At 35.9% G+C, this 24,074-nt stretch overlaps 1 protein-coding gene across 11 annotated transcripts in view; it reads left to right on the top strand.

The window, feature by feature from the left end:
* The window catches only part of TRRAP (transformation/transcription domain associated protein), a 92,069-nt gene that overhangs the window by 50,946 nt on the left and 17,049 nt on the right, over positions 1-24,074 (top strand). For 7 of the 11 annotated variants that reach the window (XM_068698824.1, XM_068698822.1, XM_068698827.1 and 4 more), the window contains exons 53-65: positions 292-411; positions 689-976; positions 1,824-1,961; positions 2,341-2,453; positions 2,961-3,096; positions 9,159-9,350; positions 14,294-14,522; positions 14,733-14,998; positions 15,728-15,828; positions 18,598-18,799; positions 19,675-19,839; positions 22,410-22,500; positions 23,580-23,779. In XM_068698824.1, the coding sequence (XP_068554925.1) occupies positions 292-411; positions 689-976; positions 1,824-1,961; positions 2,341-2,453; positions 2,961-3,096; positions 9,159-9,350; positions 14,294-14,522; positions 14,733-14,998; positions 15,728-15,828; positions 18,598-18,799; positions 19,675-19,839; positions 22,410-22,500; positions 23,580-23,779 (2,241 nt within the window). The remainder of the gene's footprint in view (positions 1-291; positions 412-688; positions 977-1,823; positions 1,962-2,340; positions 2,454-2,960; positions 3,097-9,158; positions 9,351-14,293; positions 14,523-14,732; positions 14,999-15,727; positions 15,829-18,597; positions 18,800-19,674; positions 19,840-22,409; positions 22,501-23,579; positions 23,780-24,074) is intronic. The other 4 variants (XM_068698829.1, XM_068698830.1, XM_068698831.1 and 1 more) reach the window with 1 other exon arrangement.

A 24,074-nucleotide genomic window follows, 5' to 3' on the forward strand; every position in this document is an offset into this window, starting at 1 on the left:
CCAATTAACTGGATCATTTCTATTACCAAAGTCATCAACTTTCTTCCTTTTTCCTTTTTTCTTTCTTTTTTTTATGTTTTTTGAAACGGTTACAATAATGAATAAGTCTCGATCAACAAGAAAATAGCATTAAATTCATTTTATGGTAGTTTTCAGTGCTAAAGAAAACATTTTTGATATGTTGGTTGGAAAAGGGATTTACAGTACTGCTTAAACAGCTATACAACTGAACTGTTTTTTAGTAGTATTGAATTTTTCCCATGTTATGTAGATCTTTCTCTTTCTTTCTAGACTGGAGCATTGCTGAGTGCCTTTGTTCAGTTATGTCATATTTCTACACCATTAGCGGAGAAGACTTGGATCCAGCTTTTTTCACGACTGTGGAAGATCTTGTCTGACAGACAGCAACATGTGAGAATCTCTTTTAATGAATTCCTCTGTAAATGAGTGGTGTTCCAGGAAAATGTATTTGTGCTAAATGACTTGTTCACTTGCTTTGAGAAGTTTACCATTTTTTGTGACTAGTTAATGCTGTACATCTCCATCAGTACATATTTTGAAAGAAATGGGGCCTTTCAGTTTACTAAGAAACTACACTTACCAAACGTTTGTTCCCAGCTTTTGAATCCAAATTCTGTGACAGTTAGCTCTTCATTCAGATTTGTCTATCCTCATGTTTTTGTTCCAGGCTCTGGCAGGTGAAATAAGCCCTTTCTTGTGCAGTGGTAGCCATCAAGTACAGCGAGACTGCCAGCCAAGCGCACTGAATTGCTTTGTGGAAGCAATGTCACAGTGTGTTCCTCCCATTCCCATCAGACCTTGTGTCCTGAAATACTTAGGGAAAACTCACAATCTCTGGTTTCGTTCTACGCTGATGCTGGAACATCAAGCCTTTGAAAAAGGACTGAGCCTACAAATTAAGCCTAAACAGACAACAGAATTTTATGAGCAGGAAAGCATAACTCCTCCTCAACAGGTAAGATATTATATTAATTGAAAAAGGTTATAAAATGTGGAGAGAAAAACATGGTGACAGTGTAGTACAATAGCTTTAGAAGCTTGTTGGAGGAGTGTCCATTTTTAATTCAATGATGAAATTCCTGTCCTTTTATGTTCATGCATAGTCACTTGCAATGTTGACTACTTTGCACCTTACCTACTTCTCCTGCCTTTCTTTCACGTGGCATGGATATTTTTATATTTTTCTCTCTTGATCCCTCTTTGCTATCTGCTTTTCAAAGTAATTATCTTCAGCACTGTAAAAATAGATCAAACCATTTCTGCCCTTTATTTTAAATCTGATGTAGAAGTGTCTACTGCCTCTGTCTCCTTCAAAGAAGAGTATGCTTTCCCTAACAGATTATGCTTGTTGTATGACCTTAAGGAGTTATTTGCTAAGCAAAATTGAGTTCTCTGTAAACAGATACTGTTGTGTTTAGTAGTCTGTCAGGTAGCATTTGTGAGTAGTTGAGGAAGATAAATATTATAGATTATTTGTATGTTAAAGGGTGAGTTGTTGGTTTGTTAAACAGTTTGTTCTATGAATTGATCTGATATTTTAAGCAAGCTAAACAAGAATCAATACACGTTTGTACGTTCATAGGTGTGTGTTTTTTTTTTTTTGTTGTTGTCATGTAGTGCTGTGTTTTTCTCAGTACTAGGTCATTATTAATAGCTTACCATCTAGAATTTGAAAAAGAGACACGGACAAATCTTTATTTTTGTGTCTTTCTCAACTTGCTTCAGTATAGAAAGTGTGTTTTTGCTAACTACTATGCTTTGTAGTGATGGATTGCAGAGAAACACTGGTCTTAATGTTCTAGGAAATACTGGATTCCCTTGCTGAGCTCTATTCTTTGTTACAAGAAGAGGACATGTGGGCTGGGCTATGGCAGAAACGCTGTAAATTCCCAGAGACAGCAACAGCTATTGCCTATGAACAACATGGCTTTTTTGAACAGGTATGCTCTTGATATGGGAAATCATCCTGACAGTAAAATACTCAGATTAATATACTGGTCAGCAAGAAAATATTCTGCGTAGTAATTTAGAAGACTTCAGTCTTCTAAACCAGAAAATGTTAAAACAGCTTCTCTTCTCGCTAACATAGTTTAAGGCCATGTAATACCTAGATAAGGTAAGACTTTGAGTATGTTCGTCAGCTTTTTATCACATTTGTAAAGCTACTAAGTAACGTCTATTTCAGAAATGAGTTAACATACCTCGTTGTTTGTTTTTTAATTAAAACTTTGAATATATATATTATTTTTTCTTAAAGTGACTGTTGAGTTAATGTGTATATAGCAGATGGAAAAGTAAACCAGTATGAATTTTATTCAGGCACAAGAAACTTATGAAAAAGCAATGGAAAAGGCTAAAAAAGAACATGAACGGAACAATGCTTCTCCTTCTATCTTCCCCGAGTATCAGCTCTGGGAAGATCATTGGATTCGGTAAGACTCTAAAGCTGATGTAGAAGAAGTATTGCTGTCCTGCAATTGAATTAGAATACCCTGCTGGTTTAAAGCATTACTGCCCAGAAAAAGCTTAGTTCAGGACTTCTAAGATACAGTAAAAACTTAAGGGAATAAAAAAGCTACTTTTTTACTCCCTTAACAGGCCCTCAGAAGATATGTCTGAAGACTTGTATAATTGTAATTTGTTATTGGTGGAAACAGACTGGAGCTAAATTTTTTTTTTTTTTTTCCCATTTAAAATGTTTTTTCTGGGAGACAGAAAATGTGGCTTCTACCTGTTCACAGATTTCTGTATTTTAACCGGTAATGAATTAATAAAATAACAGAAATCCTTCCAACTGGATAAAATATTTTCAGTGCTTTCAAACAAAAAAATGAACAGACATATATACCTATAATATTCTAGTACAAAGCATTAGTAGTCACTTCTATTGATTTTTTTGTTGATGGTAAATAAATTTACAATGGTTTCAATTTTTGTAGTTGCTCTAAAGAATTGAATCAGTGGGAACCTTTGACAGAATATGGCCAGTCAAAAGGCCACATCAATCCTTACCTAGTACTGGAATGTGCATGGCGGGTTTCAAACTGGACAGCCATGAAGGAGGCTCTGGTGCAGGTGAGTGAGGGCTTTTTATGCTAATGTTTAGTTTCTTTGTTCATTTTACTGATAACATTTCTAACAAGGCAGTATTACAGCTCATTTCACAGAAACAGTCAACTGATCGTCAGAAGTTTTCTCCGATACACCAGCACACAGCTGGGTGTTTTGGCAATTAAAGCATGTCATTTCATCAGACAAACTTGATTCTTTTTCTTCTCTCTTTACAAAGCTGTACAATGTAAGAAATGTAGCTGGGGCAGGTGAAAGATTTGGTGCATGGTGCTGAGTTATTAAAAAACTACAAATGCATCCCATAGAAGTGTGTGCCAGCAGTGATATATGGAGAAACTTAGGATGGGACCCTTGCAAGTATGTGGTATTAGATTAAACTAAACTCAAAGGTTTATGGGGGATGAGAGGGACATTTTTACGTCTTATACCTTTATGGGAACAAGCGTTACTTTTATGAAAAGGATAAAATAAGAAAATACTTCAGTCATTGGCTCATTGTCCCTTGGCAATATAACCCTTTCTAGGTCTAAAAGGGAATAAAAAATAAATAAAAATCATTGCCTCTGTTTTTGTTTGCTTAAGCACCTGAAAGGCAAAGCTAAAGTGTTCTTGACTTCCACTGTCCAAATATAACACAGCTAAACACAATTTACTCTGTTTATCTGCAATGCATTTGAGGGGAGATTATGATGTGTGAAAAATGTGGGAATCAGAGAATTGTCAACTAAATTTGGTTTACATGTAATACCTTAGTGTTCTCTAAGGCATATTTGTAAACCTATTTCAAAATCCTTGTTAAGAGATTTCAGAATATACACGTGTGGCTCCTGCCTGTCTCTTGCCTTTTTCTTGAACATCTTTCAAATCATTTTTCAGAGATCCAGCTGTGGCCATTGTTCGCTGAATGTATGTGCAGCAGGTTGTGTGAACCTGTGTGTTAGGATCAGCACTGCATTCAGTTAAGCGCTACTTGGGTTATGAAAGCTGCTTTTTACAGTATTGTTTCCCTTTTTTATCTCTCTTTCCTGAACTGTATTTTTCTGTTTTCTGGAGTCATAGAGGTCTGTGTCTGTAGACTTATGTCAAGGGCATTTTTGCAATGCCACAGAGTTGTGATATTTTGTGGTTTGGTTTGGTTTAGTTTGTTGGTTGTTTTTTTCTCCCCCTTCTCTATGCTGTTAAATAACTCTGCATGTGAAGAACTTGATGGTGGCTTCCAGGCATCAGACAGAAAACTAGAACTGGTTTAAAGCTTAAAACCATCATAATTTCAAATGAAGCTTTACATTCATGCATTACTTTAAATGGAAGCAATGCAGCCTGTGTGCATCATTAATATGCAGACACTTAGACATGGCAAAATGTTGCTAGGTGTTTAAAAGAGCAAAAAAATCCCTGAAAAAGCAACACATGAAATCTGAGTTTGTGTCCATTGGTTGGAATGGCTGATGTGTGCTGCAGATTATGCTGCTAATTGTTATTTTAATGAAGACAAAATTGGGTAAATAGACTGCAGAAAGGAGATGAAGAAAGCAATTTCCGTTGGTAAAACTGTCAGAGAGGAGGAGGCATTGAATTAAATACTGCAGCATGCATCGGTGAGATTGGCAGTGCAGGAGACAGGGTTTGAACTGGTGGGCAGTGAGAGAGATGGGGACTGGATTTGAAGACAGCCAGGGTTGCAGGAAGAGATGGGCTACTTCTGAGGGAAAAGTAATTTGAATCCACATAAATATAAAATAAGTAGAATTGTAATCATATGCACAAGGTCACGCTTAGCTTTTAGATAATTGACTCTCAAATGTGTTCCCCAAACTATTTTTGGTGTACAATATATACCAGAACACGTGCAAATCTTAAAAAAAAAAAAAAAAAAAAAAAAAAAAAAGAAAAAATATATAGACCACTTGTAAGAAAGAGCAGACTTTCATGAAGTGGCACTGTTTAATTCTACAGTCTTTAACACAAAAGTAAAAAAGAAGCAAAAAAAAAAAAAAAAAGGAACTAGCAAGTGTTTTACTCTCCTTTCAAATCGTGACAATTTCTGGTAGGTTTTGTGCTAGAAGTAATTATCGTAATGTTATGCAGATTTGGTGAAATAGGCGTTTATGACAGAGTACTACTTGTTTGATTTTTCCACATTCCATATTTTCCTTATTTCATAATATGTGGAATCAAAGCACAAGTTTGTATGTTTCTTATGTTTCAAAGCTTCCTCAAAGTTTTAATGCATTGATAACTATATTTTTATAATTTAATGTCAGGCTTACTGAATCCTAGGGTTATTTATGTTGGAAGGGACTTTTGGAGGTCTGTTCAGAGAAGGCTCAAGTAGATCAGGCTGTCTACTCTAGTAGAGTTCCAGTATCTGCAAGGATTGAGATGCTACACTCTCCCTGGGGCACAGTTTTCATCTGAAGTAGCGGGGATATGCCCTGCCTGTTATATAGCGTTTAGAAACTAGCACCATAGTTAGCTTTAGTTAGGAACTAAGGAACTTGTGTGTAGCAGGTGAAGTAGTTGTCTTCCTCCTTTGGTAACTGATAAAAGACATGGTTTGTGCTTTCCTGCAGTTGACCTTCATGATTCATTATGGAGTTCATTATTACGTTCCGCTTGTGATTCATTTTGCTAAACAACTTGCATTTGTAAAACATTTCACCTTTCCTTTGTCCTTTCTTGGGTTTCACTCATGAGACTGTGAGTTCTGCGCTGTGTGCCTGACGAATGAATGCTCCATAAAGTTCTGCCTGTTACAAGAGAGCTTGAAGGCAGGGGGCACACTGCATATAGAAAATATATCAAAAGATCAAAATCTTCAAGATCCTATTCTTTCCAAATGTAATATCTTTTTTCTTTTTTTCCTTCCTGTTAATAAAGTTAAAATGGCTAGGTAAACATGCATAGAATAGCTCCTATTTTCTGAGACAATGCGACAGAAAATACATAGGTAGATATTTTTCTATCAGAGAGCGAATTTTGAGGAAGTCTTCCACATTTTACCCTCTCTTAGGCATCTTTTTCCCACTGGTTTAAGAACCATCCCATGAGCATCGACCCATAGTTATTGTTCCTGAGGTCCCTATGAAGTATAGGGGCATGCAGCCATCTCGGGCTTCTTGGGACAAGTGACAGACTTCTGTATTTGTATTGCCAGCAGATTTTTATGGGATTATTATTATTTATATATATATATTTTTAACTTTGTATGACAAATCACTGTTTTATAGAAAAGTGCAAATTTTTTTTTTTAAAAAAACAAACTATTATTTTTAAGGAAATACACCTTCTTTTCATAGTAAGTAGAGTTACTTGTCTTTGATTAGTTAATGTAGAAACGTAAATCAGACGTAAATCAGTAGGACTGATTGCAGTAGAACAAATTGCTGAAAGGTGAGAACACTGCATTAAATCACAAGTAGAAAGGAACTTGCTGATCTTTGTTGCACTGTTGGTATATACTGTGACATTCCTGGTATTACTCTGCTAGAGATGTCAGAGCTTGGAATAAGGGAGCAAATTGCATATTTAAAACACAATTTTACTGACAAAGCTCTGGGCAGAGCCTTAGGCAGCATTTTTTCATGTTGCAGAGACTTAGCCAGGAGAATTAGTCCCTCACTTCATTGGGCTTTATTGTTTCATCATTACTGTTTAAGTTTTGAACCAATATCTAGCAGTTAAAAATATTGCATGTCAAATTGTCAGTTGGCTGTCTACTTTCATAATAGTTGCAAAAGATAAAACATGAAAAATGCTGAGCATCCTTTAATTTCAGTACCTTGCAGGATTAAGTTTCTGTATACAAAATATCCTAATGGCATGCTTCATTCTGACAACTTATTCTTGCATGATAAATATGTCGAATTGGATGTCTCTCTTCCTTTCTTCAAAATCAGACTATTACGTTTTTTTAACGTAGCGTTTATTCTTCTATAACACTGCCTGTTGTCAGAAGGCAAAGCGGGTGTATGCAGTCCATATGTTTTTTTTTTTAAAAGGTAAACTGTGAAAACTGAAGAAGTTGTTTAACTAATTAAAGGCAGCATTGTCTTTTGTTAGAACCTAAATTAAGGGTGTCCAACCACTGCAACTATTGAAATTGAATTTTCCCATACTTGTAGTACTGATGGTTCTAATTAAATAGTTGTCTCCAAAGATGAATTCTATCATTTTTCAGGCCACATGAAGCTAAATCTGTAAGTAGCAAGCTGTACTACAGCTACAACAATGACCCTATAGGTCATATTTACATTTTAATTAACTTATTTTTCTCTTTTAAACATTGGTATTTTGTGTTTGAAGTATGCGACTTTACTGGGTAATTATAGAAGTGATAGTATTTGAAAAATGTTTAAAGCCTAAAATAAGAACTATATTGTACAGTATTTTAAGCCTTGAGTTAGAACAGAATGAAATAGATCATGTCAGATAGGTTCTGGTTTTGGAAATTGAGTTTGAGTAGAAATGACAACCATGAGTAACTGCTGATATGCTCTAGATGCAGTTATATTACACGAGATATATTACACGAGTTGTATTACATGAGACATTGAGTAAATTTAGTATTTAGTAAATTAGTATTTAGTAAATTTAGTAAATTAGTATTACACTAATTGAGTAAAGAGAAGATGCTGCTGAAGCCATAAATGGAGCTTTTTTTTGGTTCTTCTCAGGTTCTTATAAAAGAAGTGTCAGGACACATGTTTGCATAAATATTCAGATGTGTAAGAATAATTGCTTCTATGCTGCTACTATGGTTACTCCAATTTTATTGGTATTCTTTAATGCGTCTGTTTTTAAATACTTACTTAGCATACAAGTTTTTTTGATTTTATGAAGCTTCATTGTTGATCCATGGGTCAGAAGAGTCAGAAAAGATGGCAGATAGTATCAGTTTTCATAAATCTTTGGGAAACATTTTTAATAATCTACCTATTAAAGTTGAGCTATTAAAATACCATGTGGCCTTTGATAGGACCCAAGACTCATTTCCATTTGCTCACATTGCCACTGTGTTTAATGATCCAGTAGATAATGTAATAAAAAAAAGATTATTTTCACTGTGTAAGTGTAAGGTTGCTACCTGGCAGTTTCTCTCAGCTGGCTCAGGCATAAAAGTCAGTTGAGGATAAGCAGAAAAACCAATTGTAATGCTTAAGATACAGTATATCAACATGGAGATAATGTAAAGGAATTTCTGTGTTGCATATCAGGGCGAAAAGTTTGATGTGAAGATTAAAAATGAGAAACCAAATGAGTTCTGGATTTAAGGCCTGTAGTGTCAGATAGGGAGCAGTTAAGCATTTGGTTATGTGTATGTTTACTGTAAAGTAATAATCTAGTTGCTAAACAATTGTGCTTTGCTGTTTCTAGTTGTTATATTTCTGTTTTTCTAGGATTTTAAGAAAATGGTTTAAAATTATATTTTTTTTTCATCACTGCCACCTGACTTTGCACCTGTACTCAGAAATTATTTTGACATAAATGGGAAAGTTACTTGTAGATGATTAAACAATTGATAATTTTTTTTTTTATTCTCATCAACATAGTTATATCCTAGAGGAGGCAGTTAGGAAGTGTAATGGTGGTGTAACGTGCTGACAGATAGGGACGGGATCCTTTTAAGTGAGAAGTTGACATTAGTTGTTCTGGAGCTCCTGAAGCATTTCAGTGGTGGTAGATTATCTGCTGAGAAGCATCTTTTTTCTCTTTATAGGGTGAGTTGGTTTGCAGTGAGCTTCATGCTCCTGTTGCAAGACTGCTTTCAGCTTGCTCAGCTGTCTCCGAGCTACTCTACAATTGTCAGAGTAAAAATACCCTAACAGCAGGCTGTATGAAGGCACTGCTTGTGCTGAATTTGCAATTTATTTGCTAGCCTCCCCTTACGAATAATTATTAGAGTGCCTAAGCTCCTCTAATGAGAAACATTGATATTTTAGTGTGGTATTTTTAAAACAAAAAATAAACCTGTTTAAGAAATCTTTAAAAAAAAAAAAAAAAATAGCTCAGAACTGTTGCATTTTAGTATGAATAATCATTACGGGGCTTTTTTGCATTACCAGGTGGAACTGAGCTGTCCAAAAGAGATGGCTTGGAAAGTGAACATGTACAGAGGATACTTAGCAATTTGCCATCCTGAAGAGCAGCAGCTTAACTTTATTGAGCGCCTGGCGGAGATGGCAAGTAGTTTGGCAATTCGGGAGTGGAGAAGGCTTCCTCACGTAGTCTCCCATGTCCACACTCCCCTTCTCCAGGTGAGAATTGAGCGTTGTTTGAATCAGTTATTTTCTGGTACCAGGTCACAGGACTTCTGATAACCGTGAGTATAAAATACTCTGCTGCATAGTACTGATTAGTTTCTACTAATTATATTTCTTTGTTAAAAATTGTGGAATGTGCGTTTTGACTGGGATTCCTTTGAAAGTCTTTATAGTTCACCTGAATCTGCTCTGCTTGTGGTGTACAGAGGTAGCTATTTAAAAACTGACAAATGGCTCAGCCTTCTTTGTGGGCTAATGTGTAATGTGCTGTGGTACTTGGAGTTCTTGAACATTTAGTGGGTTTTGAAGTAAGATCCATTTTGAGTAGGTATATTATTACATTATATTACTTGTGGAAATGTTGAAATAACCTAAGTGTTCTTTTCAGTTAGTTTGAAAATGTGTTAAATGTAGTATGGAATTTTGTCAATTGTAACCCACTCATGTAATTTTTTTTTATTTTATATTTTTAAAACTAAGCTAAATGTCAATGCCCTATAAAGGAAAAGCATATTCAGAAATGCTGTTATTGCTGAGCAAGTTCTGAACATCCTTGTGGCTTAAGCATTAGGGTCAAAGAACCAGAAGGCTTTAAGGGTCTGTTGTTAGTGAAGGACTTTTCAGATAAAGCTCTGGGCAATGCGAACCTTACTTTTTTTTTTGTCAGTTCCATATTATTTTGCTAAATGTTCTGATTTGCCATTCCCCAAGCTATTTTCTACTGGTAAGGCTATAAAATGGTTTTGTCTGTTCCTTTTTTATGGCAGGATGAAGCCATCTGAAGATCTTCAGATGACTTTGGTTGGTGTGCCCTGTGAGCTCCTTCAAGGGCACTTGGGTTGGAAAGTTAGAACAGCAGGTCAAGCCTGCCGTGTAGTTCTGTGAGCACATTGGTGTTAAAAATAATGGTAGAAAGCAAGCTTCTGTTGTACATAAAATGCCTGGTTTGGTGTATTTGTTATTTCTTGTAGCAGATGCCATCAAGAGCATTAGGGAAAGGAATCGGGAGGGAATGTAGTCTCTGAATTATGTGATGTTTTATTGGACAGGGAGAGACCTGTATACAACTTCTGCTGTAAAGGAGAGTGGATTGTATTGGTTAAACTAATGTACCTCAAAGCTTCATGTGTTGTTCGGCAGCATTATTAGTTGTCTGGCTAGGTCATTTGGCAGTTCTGATCAACTTAAAATCTTGACTTAAAATCTTGAAGTAAGGTATGAAGAATTCCCATGCTAAATCATGTTGCTTCACAGTCAGGGAGACCTTGTGCATTGGGCAGAGTTATCGTGTCTCCCCTCAGCTAGTCTGACGCCTGCTACAGGAAATAAAACGTCGTTGGTCTGAGTGGGAGGCCATATTTCCAGTAAGATGCTGTACCTACTTGTAGGTGCATGCCTTACAAGTTTGTGCTGATGGAAGAGGTTACTGCTTCCAACTAATTGGCTCATTTTAATTCCAGTATAGTACAGAGCACTTATATGAGTAGGTCAGCTAAAAGATTTGAGACAGTGGTGACCTTCGTCAGGGGCCTTTTATGAACCAAGAAGGAACAGACTTCATGAGTTAGAAGAGGGGAGAGGCCTGTGGCCTTACTTCTCTGCGATTAGAAAAAGATCAGTGTGCTTTCTGGACAAAAAAATTGGACAGTGTAAAGTTTTGAGAGGAGCTTAATTCTAAAGTAAGGGCAGAATTCTGGCAATGAAGCAGCAAACTGTCCTGTCCAGAGGGACAGGAAAATGAGGGGCAGCTCATTAATTTAGGGTTGCAACAACTTCAAAATCAAAACTAAAACAAACAAACACAAAAAATCCCCCAAAACAACAACAAAACCAAACCAACAACAAAAAGAAAACACCCAAATTTGAGTATCAACTAGTAGTTATTGGCTTATTTCTTTAGCAAGCTCATTTAAAATACGGGCATAGCTTTGTAACTTCAGTTTCATACTGTCCTGTAAAATTACTGAGGTATATTGCACACAGTCTTTACCAGCACAAATGTTTAAATAAAGTCTTGTGTGCATAATTGAATCCTTGACTTGGAAAGTACAAGTAACTTTCCAGTTCGTTAGCCCAGTCCATATTTTAGCCTTCAAATTGTTAAATATTACAAAGCAAAGATTTTTCCCAGCATTTATATAAATGTAAATTGGTTTTAAGGTATTGTGCGCGAGATACATATTTTTTTTGCTTGTGAGAAATCTTACTTTTCGTCATGCAATGCTAGCACTTCAGTTTAAAGAACAGATATGCTTAAATTCTGTTTTTAGTCTTTCTCTTTGGCATAAATGTTTCTCAGGGAAATGATCCACTTAGAAAATTAGGGGAAGACTCGTTTCTTGTCCTGTCAGGAAGAGCTTGTGAGAACTTGCTGAGACTGTTTCTTTTTTCAGACTTCCAGAAATATTTTTGTGAAGCAGCTGGTACAACTTTGATATCACACAGAATATGCAGTTTACTAATTACAAGAGATGAAATACCATGTAACGTGGTGAAAAATGTATGGCTTGTGTCCTTTCACACATTTCACTGTAACAAAAATGGATAGCTTCTTCCCTTTTAAATGTATGAAACGTCAACACTTACCCTTTTCCTTTCTCTTGGATTTAATTATGTAAGTAATTCACAACTGTAAGAGAGGAACTTCTGAGAGTGGATGTTATTGCCAAGTATAATTGAATGGAAGTAGGTGCCTAAACGCATCTCTAAGAAACGCGATTTGGCTTCGAGATGCTTTCAGAAGCTTCTTGAAAAGGAACCTAGTGTCTTCCAATTTGGATTGTGCAGCTGTACCCAGAGCATGGAAGTGGGGCTGGGGGAGAGTTGCGTTCACTTTGTCATGCAGTATGTGATTGGGAATAAACATGCCAGTAATTTGTTTGAAGGGCTGATTGCGTCCCTCATTAGGCATCCTGATAAACAAGCATCTGTCAAAGATTAGCTCTCATTACAGTGGAGGAAGCCTTTCATCTCCAAGGGGGAAACTGTGGGATATCTCTGTGCAGTATGATCTGAGATGTGATAACGGGGGATGCATTTCTTGATGGACTGGTGCTCAGAGAACTGTGAATGAACCTTACCCACAGAAATGCGGAGGATACTACTTCCTTAGTTCTTTGTAATCTAGAGGTTCCTGTAATTCTGTAGGCACAATTCACCCTGTGTGTCAGGTCTGGTTTGATTCATGAGTACCTAAATCCACAAGATCTAAGGTACCTCTACTAAGTTGTACTTGTGGGTAGAGCTTACACAGCAGGCTTTTGAATTTTTATAATATATGTTGATGCATCAGACAGAGTGAATGAATATGGAAAAATTCTCCATACTGAGAAGCAGCTGTCAAGAAATAGGTAAGATATAAATAATTGTACAAGGTTTCATTTATTTGAGCTGATATACGACTGGAAGACTTCTTGACTTAATTAATTCCTTTTTGATAAGTTTTCACTGATGGTTTTGAATTTTTTCTCCCCTGGATGGGCAATATCTGCAGCATGAAAGGGTTAGTATTGCTAAATGAAGCATTTAAATGCTTTCAGATATCAATTAAAATAAGCTTTTTAAATAATCTAATATGTATATATCCCTCATGAAGAAATGATAAATTAGGCAATGACTGACAAAGGTACAAATGCAGCCGTGAATTTGCACTGCGGTAATTACTTTTTTTTAATATCAGATAGTATGTGATTAAATACCTGTGAGAAAATTAAATTTATGTGATGAATGGGTGTAGGATGAAGGTTAAGCTATTGTGAGAGCTGATACTGAGATGACTGTAGGAAAATATTACTTTGTTTAATTTATTTTGTTTCAAGAGATTTCACTGTGTAAATTTCGATGGCTTTTTTTTTCTTAAAGTAGTTATCTTATTTGGTTGATTAACAGTGAATACAACTGTTATCTGACAGGGAGGTAGCTTAGAGAATACTACATTGGTTTTATTGTACTACAGGTAATTAAATTCCATTAAAGTTTGCAGGCCTCTTCTTCAACTTGTTGAAGTTTAACAAAATGTCTGCTGCCTTTAGTAGGTTTGAAGCTACTGCCACCTCCTGTTTGTTCCTGTCATTAATTTGAGGGTAGTAGATGTTTGTGAAAAAAAAAGCATTCTTGACCTAAGTGATTTCTCACAGCTAAGTTTTTTTTGGTGATTGTCTTAATCATTTCAGGAGTACACACTGTTGCTGCACGTTCAAGCTTCTGTTAAGAGTTGAGATCGTGATTAGGGAATTTATGCTAGTAGGCTCTGTTAAAAGTTATGATTATTTTCTTTTGAACGCTACCATTTTGTGAAAGCATTTGCTTCCTAAATGAAAGAAGGAATGAGGGAATTTTGATCTTACTAGCCTAGCATTAAGGAAAGACATGTCACCGCTTCCCCAAGTGAAACCTTGGAAGCAAACTCATAGCGTTATAGAAAGAACCCATTAACCACAGGTTGGTGGTGTCTGCAACCAGGGCATTTAGCTTTTGTCAGAATGAGGTGTTCCTGAAATGAACTGGAGAGGAGGGGAGCCTGAAGTTAATGCAGTGACCTTTTGCAAGCGTGTAGGAAAGTACTTTGTCACATTCATATACTTTATAAAATAATTTGGTTGGTTGTTAGATATAGACTCCCATTGGTATAAATTCTGTATTGGTGACTCAATGGCTGACACTGTTCAATAGCTGTTCAATTTCTGTTCAATAACCAAATTGTTGAGTGAAATTTGCATTCTGATGTTTTGTTTGTGTGTTTGTTGTTTCCCCTTCCCCCCCCCCCCCCCCCCATGCTTAGAATGATTAATGGTCATCTGTGCAACTAATGACCCCAAATGGCATAGTTTTATCTTTACTTTATGATTTAGAAGTGGACTCCTCAGAAGGATCTTTTTTTATTGGCTCACTTATTTTACTGTCTGTTAGCATAACTTATGTTGTGTAATGTTTTCCAGGCAGCACAGCAAATAATTGAACTTCAAGAAGCAGCCCAAATAAATGCAGGATTGCAACCAACTAATCTAGGAAGGAACAACAGCTTACATGATATGAAGACTGTTGTAAAGACCTGGAGGAACAGGTTACCTATTGTGTCAGATGACTTATCCCACTGGAGCAGCATTTTCATGTGGAGACAACATCATTACCAGGGTAAAACTGCCTGGTCCAGCATGCATTCATCATGTAATTTTCCAGACAACACATTGTTTGAAATAAGTTCTTTATATTCTTTTTATTTATATATGCAATAATCTTCTTGATTTTAACAAGGCTGTTTTTATCCAGTTTCCATTTAAGTGTTCCATTAAGTCATAATTTCCTATGCATTGTGTAAGGTTTTGCTGTATGTATGGTTTCATTTATAATGACAAAAGTTTCATGTTTTGTCTTTAGCCATTGTAACTGCATATGAGAATAGTTCTCAGCATGATCCTAGTTCCAATAATGCTATGTTGGGAGTTCATGCTTCTGCATCAGCAATTATCCAGTATGGAAAGATAGCTCGAAAACAAGGGCTGGTCAACGTAGCTCTGGATATACTGAGTCGCATTCATACAATTCCAACCGTACCCATCGTGGACTGCTTTCAGAAGATTCGCCAGCAAGTTAAATGTTACCTTCAGTTGGCTGGAGTTATGGGCAAAAATGAATGTATGCAGGTATGGTAGCTTTATCTCTGAAGTTGTTGCTGAGGATTATAAGGGATGTCAGATGTATTGATTTAAATAAACTGCCTGTGTACAGAACAGGGCCAGAATTTTGTTGGTCATGTTTTACTACGTCTAGTGTTAAGTAACATTGTTAGTCAAAGGCAGACATTGTCCTTTTTGAACTGAATACTGTTGAGTATTTAAAAAAATTAAATAAAAACTCAAGTGGAAGTATGTAGTTAGAAATCTTACCATATAGACAAATGGAAAGGACTTTGAAAATACATGATTTGCAAAAGGACAGCACAGTTGCACTGCTGACTGAAGTACTAGATTGAAGCTTTTGAGTCACTTATTCATGAGTGAAGGGTGCTGGCACATTAAGTGAAAATGAGTTGGAAGGAAAGAGAAAAAATGTGGTTGTAGGCAAAAAACCCTGACATGATTATAAGCTCAGCAAACTTCAAGGTGGCAATGGTAACCCATTGCCTGAATGTTGTCCATGCTATCTAATAGTTTTGCATAGAACATCGGGAACTTAGAATTGAATTGTCAGTCTAGATTTTTTTTTAACTAAAAATACTGAAAAATCATACTATTTATTATTCATTTATCTTCTACTGAAATTTCAAGAGGATGTTTTGGCTGTTTTTTTTTTTCTTTTTTTTCAATGGTATTTTAATTTTAAGAAAAACATGAGTTTTAGAAAGTTTTTTTTCACTAAAACTTGTTTAACAGGGTCTTGAAGTTATTGAATCAACTAATTTGAAGTACTTCACCAAGGAGATGACTGCTGAGTTCTATGCATTGAAGGGAATGTTCTTGGCACAGATAAACAAGTAAGTATGTTGGCTGGAAGAGGCATTAACACACATCTGAGAGAAATGCAGCTGAAGTATTTCAACACAGTATTCGAGCAGGAAAGTTGTTCCATATGTTTATACCAGTCTAAAATTTGGCACAGCTGTATAAGAAAGTGAAAGTATGTGAGAGTTCCTTTTTGGTTTGAAGATGCAGTGATTGGTAATATTTCTAAGTATTGTAGGAAAAAATTAGTAAAAGCAGACATTATATCAGGAAGAGACAGGGAGAAGATTTTTGTCCAAAACTTTGCAGTGTAAGATACCTTTTTCCTGTTTCTGTGACTACTTAGTTAGATGAACAGACATCTAACTGATATCTTAATCTAACAAACCAACGTATTAGTGTATTCGAAAAAAGGAGGTTACTTTAAGTATGTTCTCAAAGTGCTGCATGTAAAACCAAGGAAAAAACCTTACTCAGTCTACAAGCTTAGAGGCTACCTAAACAAAGCTAGCCTACGTCTTTGTTTCTCTTCATTTCTATTTCATTGCTCATTGTATGTGTCCTATTAACAGCTGCAACTGATCAAGGGATAGGAAAATGTGTGATGGCATAAATCAGAATCTGTAGAAAAATCTGCTGTGTCATGCAATACGGAAATGCAACAAAAACTGCAATTCAAATAATTGAATTGAAAAGATGAATGTGGTATACGTTGGAGACAGCTTTATTTACAACAATTAAACACAGGTCTAAGTCTTGCTTTCAAACTAGCAGCTTTCTAGTATTTTTGCTTTATGCTGACAGGCACCTTACTACTTTGAGGAAGATGCCTCTCTAATTTAGTAAACAGGCGTTTCAGTAGTCAAATTTTATTGAGTGGTTACAGAAAAAACAACCTTCAGATCGTAGCAGCTTTCTGTATGTATAGTATTTCATGGCAGTATTGCTAGATGTTAAGTATTAGGTGGAATAATTCCTTTACCACTACATTGTGGACACTTACAAAATAAAATCTATCAGTTTTTAAGTTGTACACTGCAACCACATGTAGCAATTTAAGTCAGGAAATGATTAATATCTTCTGTGGATGCAAGAGATAATTTTAAATAGGCAGAATGTAATTACTTTGATGGAAAGTGCAATGGGCTTCCTTATGGCCATAAATGAGCTTAGTTTCAGTTGAGGTGTAAAGAGAAGAAAGTCTCCCTCTCCCCTGACCCCAATTTTAAATTTTATGTTAGTAAATTTATGCAGTTAAAGACATGTACAAATGAATCTATACATTTCAGGGGAGATTGGAGTCTGTTTAAAACATGATTCTGATATACCTACAGTTTCTTAATCTTGCAAATAAACAAATATACAGGGTTAAGATGTTAGGAAGGTTACACTTTGGAAGAATGACCAAGTGTTGAACCTGAGAATGTGTGACTACTGATCACGTGTATGTCAACTAAACCAGAAGGTAAAGGTCACCTCTGGTGTTGCATCTCTCCCATGCTGCCCATTTGCTGAGGAAGGTGATAAAAACCATTTTTCTAAATCATCTCAGATGTCAAGAATGATGGATAGTAGAGAGGGAGAAAAGAAAATCTACTGAAAAGTCCTGTTTTTACGAAGGGGAAGTAGTGATAAAAAGTCATTTACTAGACTGTTTCTGGGGCACTGTGCTTCAAAACTTCAACCTAAGATGCAGAAAGCATCTGAAAAAAATATATTTGTATAACATAAAAACAAATGTATTTTGGCTGACAGTTACTTCTTATTTCATCTCAATAGCTAATCATCTTAATTTATCACTGTAATCCCATGTTTTATCACTGTAACCCTACCAGCTAATCTTTTTTATAAAGAACTTATATTTTAAAAAACTTTACAGTTTTTAAAAACGAGACAAACAAGCATTACTTTGCTTCTGTATTGTTTCTTGTAATGCTTATTCCACAAGAGAGATGTGGAGCACTTTCCTTTAATAAGGAATATTGGAATACTTTAAAAATTTCTTTGTTTCTGTTATGTGTATTTGAGATTTCTTATCCTTTAGCCTTATGCCTGAAATATTATATAGTTTTGAGGGACTGTATGTATATTGGGATGAATTGTCCCAAATCTTGAACTGGGAGCACATGGGGAAACCTAGCAAAGACCTAGAGTTATCAAACCAATAATCCTTTTTTTTTTTTTTTTTTTTTTTTCCTGAATTCAAGACCTGTATGATTAACCTTCATACTTCTTCACTTTCCATCTCGAAAAATTTTTTTAGCATTGGGGGGTGAGGATTTCCAGATAACTTTTTCCAGATAACATCAGTTGTAGTTTTAATGACTTGGTTAGGAGAACACTTAAGATGTATTCCATCAAAAAGTAGCTAATATGGTATCTTCCCAGTTTTACTCTTTTTTACTCTTTTTTTTTTTTTTCTTCCCATCAGTAAGGAAGCATTTTTAGTGTATTTACTTATTTACTTCTGTTCTTCTTGTGTTATCGTTTTTTCTTTGTTTTCTCCTGGAATCTTACTCTAGTGCTTGGGTTGTACTGGAAGTCTTTTAGATCTTCAGGGAGTATTTGAGAATCTTAAGTATTTGCATAATTGGTTCCATTATGAACGGTTTACTTTCATAGCTCATGAAATTAAGGAAAGCTAAGAGAAAGTAATTGTGTAAGATCTTACTAGAGAACTTCATGGAAAAATATCATTGGGTGTTAAGAGAGTAATTGAATACCTTGTCAGAAGTGTGAGTCTTACATGATTTAGTGACTTTGTTAGTATACAGCTCATATCCATTCTTGTCACAATGCAGGTCTGAAGAAGCAAACAAAGCTTTTTCTGCAGCTGTGCAGATGCATGATGTCTTAGTGAAAGCATGGGCGATGTGGGGTGACTACCTTGAGAATATCTTTGTGAAAGAACGTCAGCTTCATCTGGGTGTGTCTGCTATTACTTGCTATCTGCATGCATGTCGTCATCAGAATGAGAGCAAATCAAGAAAATACTTAGCAAAGGTAAGACTGAGATATTTCAAAATAATTGGAGCACCACTTCCCGGCAAAAAGCTTGAATTATGTTCATATGCCCAAGTTTGTTTAATTAGAATAATTTCATTTACTGATTGAAAGCTTTAATTTAGGCTGAAACTGTGCATACAGTTTCTGTATTGTCATTGCATGTAAGTCATCATGGCTTTTTCTACTTCATTAATTGTTTTTTTTTTCTCAGGGATAGGAACTGTGGATTACTACTGCTAAAGTGTCAGCTGTAATTAGTTTAATCTTTATTCTCCCAAGCAATCTTCTTCAAAAATACTGTTTCATTTTCTGAAATTTCTTGTACTGCTTTTTTCTTTTTAGTTCATTAACCAAAACAATTACTACATTTGTGCCCTCCTGCTAAATGTTGTTGTTGAGTCCACAAATATAACTTCAGTTATTTGTGAGTGCTTAAGATGTACAGTCAGTGCTTAATATAGTTTTATTTAAATATGGTTGTAGAAAAAATATCTTTGAGGTTTGTCAGTTAAAATAATTTCAGGGGAAAAAAAAACACACAAAGAAATATACAAGTTCTTGCATCAAAATTAACTTAACTGAATAGTGTACTTTTAAGTTCTATAAACATGCTTCAGTTCCCTGTCCCCCAACCCATCCTTCCCTGTAAATACACTTGCATTTATTTTTTACATTCTCTTAATCTCATTTCTGATGGAAAAAACAACATTGACCAGTTATAATGGATTGAAGTTCTTGCATCTGAGTAGGCCTTGACACTTAAAAGGACTCCAGTGTCATATTAATAAGTATCTGTTGGTTTTCTGCACAATCCAATTGACATGTCTTGAACTTACTTAAGCCCTGAGATGGCTCGTGAAACTCTGTTTTAGGTTCTTTGGCTGCTGAGTTTTGATGATGATAAGAACACACTAGCAGATGCAGTGGACAAGTATTGTATTGGTGTCCCACCTATTCAGTGGTTGGCCTGGATTCCACAGCTGTTGACGTGCTTGGTTGGCTCAGAGGGCAAACTTCTTCTGAACCTCATTAGTCAGGTAGGTACAGAGGGTCAACACTAATTCTTTATTGTCTATAATCTTTATTTTCAAGATGAGATGTATAAGAATTTTTAAAAACAATAAAGCTTTAAAAATAGTGTTGTTTGCAACTGTTGATTATTTAATAAATGTGAATTACTCTTTATACGCAGAGTATTTTTAAGTTCAAAGAGGGTTACTTAATGAGACTAAACCTTATGAAAGCGTATGCCATATGTGCGTAACACATTTTAGCTTTCCCTCTGCATTCTGTATTACGCTTTTGTGAACACTAGTACACATCTAGGAATGTATAGTTAAATGGTCTTAACACAGGAGTAGGGCTGAAAAATTGTTAGCTCTAGTGACTAAAGGGCAGACATTTTAGTGCTTTTTTTATTAGACTTGATTGAAAAGTCAAGGCTCTGTCACAGTCAGTAATCTCTACAGGGGCTCTATAAATTTTAATTGAAAATTTAGTATGTCAAGTGATTAGAAAAATAAGGACAAGGTGCAGGGAGTCAGGTGAGGAATCTGACTTCCTGGATTTGTCCCTCTGAAATGACAAATGAGCTTTGATCTTGCTTCAGGATTTTAAGATTTTACTGCCTACTATCATCTGTTGTGAAGCAGAATCAGAAGAACAGAACATGTACCTGTATCTCAGCATAAAATTGATTTACAGCATGTCCTTACACTCAGGGATAATATGTGACATCTTTCCATTGATGCATTTTTAGATGCTGTTTTGGTATTGCTTAGTGTGAACAGGGTTCAAACATCCTGTTCTCAGAGACGCTAACTGGTCATGGTCTAGCTTAAAGTGTGTTTTAGTGTTCATAGAACCTGGAAATATTTTTGATGTTTGTTCATTCCGATTAAGGTAAAACAGCTGTGAGGTCCTATTGACATACAGCTGGACCTAGGAAGCTCTTGCAGTTGCCTTGTGCATTGAGGTCTGGGTACATAACTGTAGTGTGCATGTGTATGCATGTGTTTCTCCCTCCATCTCCATAAAATTAAGGTGAAACTTTGAAGGAGCCATACATCCAGATAGCTTAAGAAAGCAAAGTTCTTAAGACAAGATTTCTGACACACATGGCTTGGTATTTTCTTGTAACACTAGTGCTTAGCTGTGTTCTGACAGCAGGCAGATAAAACTTATTTCAAGGAGCTGTAGAGACTCTTTTTTTTTTTGTTAAGATCTTAGAACCATTTGAACCATAGAATCATAGAATGTCCTGAGTTGGAAAAGACCCACAAGGACCATCGTGTCTAACTCCTGGCTCTACACAGGGACCATCCAAAAATCAGCTAGCGATGCTGTGCCTGAAGCACCCCAGGGTATGGTTGCCCCTTTTGGCTGTCTGGGCACACTGCTGGCTCATTTTTAACTTGGTGTCAACCAGAACCCCCTGATCCCTTTCCTTGGGGCGGCTCTCCAGCCTTCCATCCTGCAGTCTATGCATACAGCTGGGGTTGCCCTGTCTCAGGTGCAGAATCTGTCATTTGCTCTTACTGAACTTCATAGTTGCTGATTGTCCAGCCCTCTAGTCTGTCAAGATCCCTCTGCAAATCCTGTATGTACATTTCAGAAATGAGTGGTTACTCAGAAGTCCTACTATAGGTGGAGCTTAGGTTCATAAATATCACAGATATTTGTGTTTATCTTGCTTTTAAACTTTGCGTTCATAGAAGGAATATAAAATAGAAAATATTTCCGTGTTACTAATTTAAAACTGTAAGTTTGCTGCACTGCTAGATCCTGAACTTCACAGTTCTTGTAAATAAAGTATTCTTGAATGACAGCATGAAGCATATGTATGTCAGGTTAGTAATCTGTCATAAATAGCACTTTACTGAACAGTTGAATGCCATTGCAAAACTTCTACTACTTGTCGTATCCATTTGAGTGGAAGAAAAATCCATGATTTAATGAGATTGTGGCTGGAGAAGCCTCTAATAATGTCTTAAGATGCACTGTATTGTGGGTAGTACTTAGATACATAATTTCTTTCCTTTAATAGATACGGAGATTTATTAATTTTAAAGGGGATGCTGAATGTTAGTATCTCTTTAGCCTTCCCCTCCTCACCATGGAAGCTAAAATCTTTTTTTGGTGAAATTGGTATCCCCTTACATTAAGTGCTGCAATTAGGTGCAGTAAAGCTACTCTGTAATGGGCCTTCTTATCATTTGCTGTGGGGATCGCTGGGAATTGTGGCCTAATTTAAAGACTAACCGGTGTCATTATGTCTGTTTTTCTTCCATTATGTACATGAGTAAGATCTCTGAGCTGGCCCAGGTACTCTGGCATTATGCTATTTTGAGATTTATTAGGCAATACGATCTGGAAGTGCTAATTATGTAATGCTCTAACAGAGTGTGTGGAGGGGGTCACCATTTCTCCCCTTTGGTTTTCTGTTACTGAAATGATCTTTAATTTTCTAGTTTTCTATAAGCTGTTATTTAAAACAAGGAACTGATTATTACGAATTGCACTCGTTTACAAAGATAATCTGTGTCTGACCTGATGTGCAGTAAATTTTCCTTAACTGAGAAATGTGTATATACGCATCTCCAAATAGGTGGGAAGAGTCTATCCCCAGGCTGTCTACTTCCCTATAAGGACCCTCTATTTGACCTTGAAGATAGAACAACGAGAGCGCTACAAAAGCGGTGAGCTTGATACTGATAAAATTGTTTGATTTCTTTGTAACTTTATCATTATTTTGAGTTTCATCTAAATTTACTGGGTCTTCCCAGATTTTCTAGAAAACATAGCAACTTCAAAAGACCAAGGAAAAAAATTCTTTGTAAACAACTTCGTTTACGTTTGTTTCTGTAAAGTGAAGCCTATAGATGACTTGAACTGTCTTGAAGTTTCTTGAATAATGTACTCACCAAGAAGAGTTTAATCTACGTTATTATTTCAATTAGCTATTCATAGCCACACATTCTTTAATGGATTTTTATTATTAAAAACAAATGATATTGGACAAATAGTAAATTCTTGGATTTCAAATACCAAAGAACTCTTTGGGTACTCCTTTGGAGGAGGAGGCACTTGCATACTATAATACTTCACTACGTTCATATCAAGCAATAGAGGTTTCTGTTCCAAAATCTTAACATTACCACATACACATCTAGTGATTGCTGATAAAATATTTTCCTCTCGGTTCTGCCACAAGCTGCTGTTCTGTTGGTGGGTTAAGTGAGGTTTCTGTTTGCTGAAAGCTGATGTTGTTCAAAGTAGTAAGTTGTTATCTGATAAACCAAAACTCAGTGCTTAATCACTGTGCAATGGAGTTGTAATGCAAGAGATCAGTTTTACTAGAAGATAGCACTCTACAGCAATATCCATGTTATTGGCATCAGCTATGTTTAGTCCTGCAGTTGTGTGAGAGAGTGCACCAAAAAAAAGAAATGGGGCCAGAATGAACATTGTTTAAATAATTTGATTCTATCTGAAATGATGTCAGTTACTTCAAGAGCTTGTGTTGGTAGTGTAAAACCTGGGGCCCTGCGATTTTGAAGAGTATTTATATTGCTGTAACTTTGAGAAGCCTGTACCAGTGAAGAGCACTTGGAGTAGTGTTTTCTTTCTAAAAAACACATTTTCTGATAGTCAGTAGGTAATACATGATTAATACTTAAAGTAAATCTAAAGTAAATTCTTCTTTATTTAATTCAGGCATGTATAAAATTTATCAAGTTTTAAATTTCTGTTTTGATTTTTCTTTTCTGCTTTACAGATTCTGGCCAACAACAGCCAAGTTCAGTTGGAAATCAGTCCCACTCTGCCTCAGATCCCGGGCCAATCAGAGCCACTGCACCAATGTGGCGATGCAGTCGAATTATGCATATGCAGCGAGAATTACACCCAACGCTGTTGTCTTCTCTGGAAGGCATTGTAGATCAGATGGTCTGGTTCAGAGAGAATTGGCATGAAGAGGTATTTGGCTTTTATATAGTTTCATATGTGTGTATCATCTAAGGAAAACTTAGCTGCAAAATATTTCTCTAGAATGATTTCTGTACAGTAAAACATAGCTATTTTCTTTGATTAGTGAACTGTTTTAAGGAGCTTTTAAGGAGCTAGTTGTATTTGGAAGCAATACAAAAATTTCCCCAAATTATCAATTAAATGAATGCTTCTAACTTTAGTATTTATTTAAGCTGTTTCTTGAACTAACTGAAAATTTATATTCTTATTCTAAGTTTCATGGATACCAGTTTTCTTCTTGATC

This window comes from Anas acuta, chromosome 15 (genome assembly GCF_963932015.1).
Source record: "Anas acuta chromosome 15, bAnaAcu1.1, whole genome shotgun sequence".
Classification (NCBI taxonomy): Eukaryota; Metazoa; Chordata; class Aves; order Anseriformes; family Anatidae; genus Anas; species Anas acuta.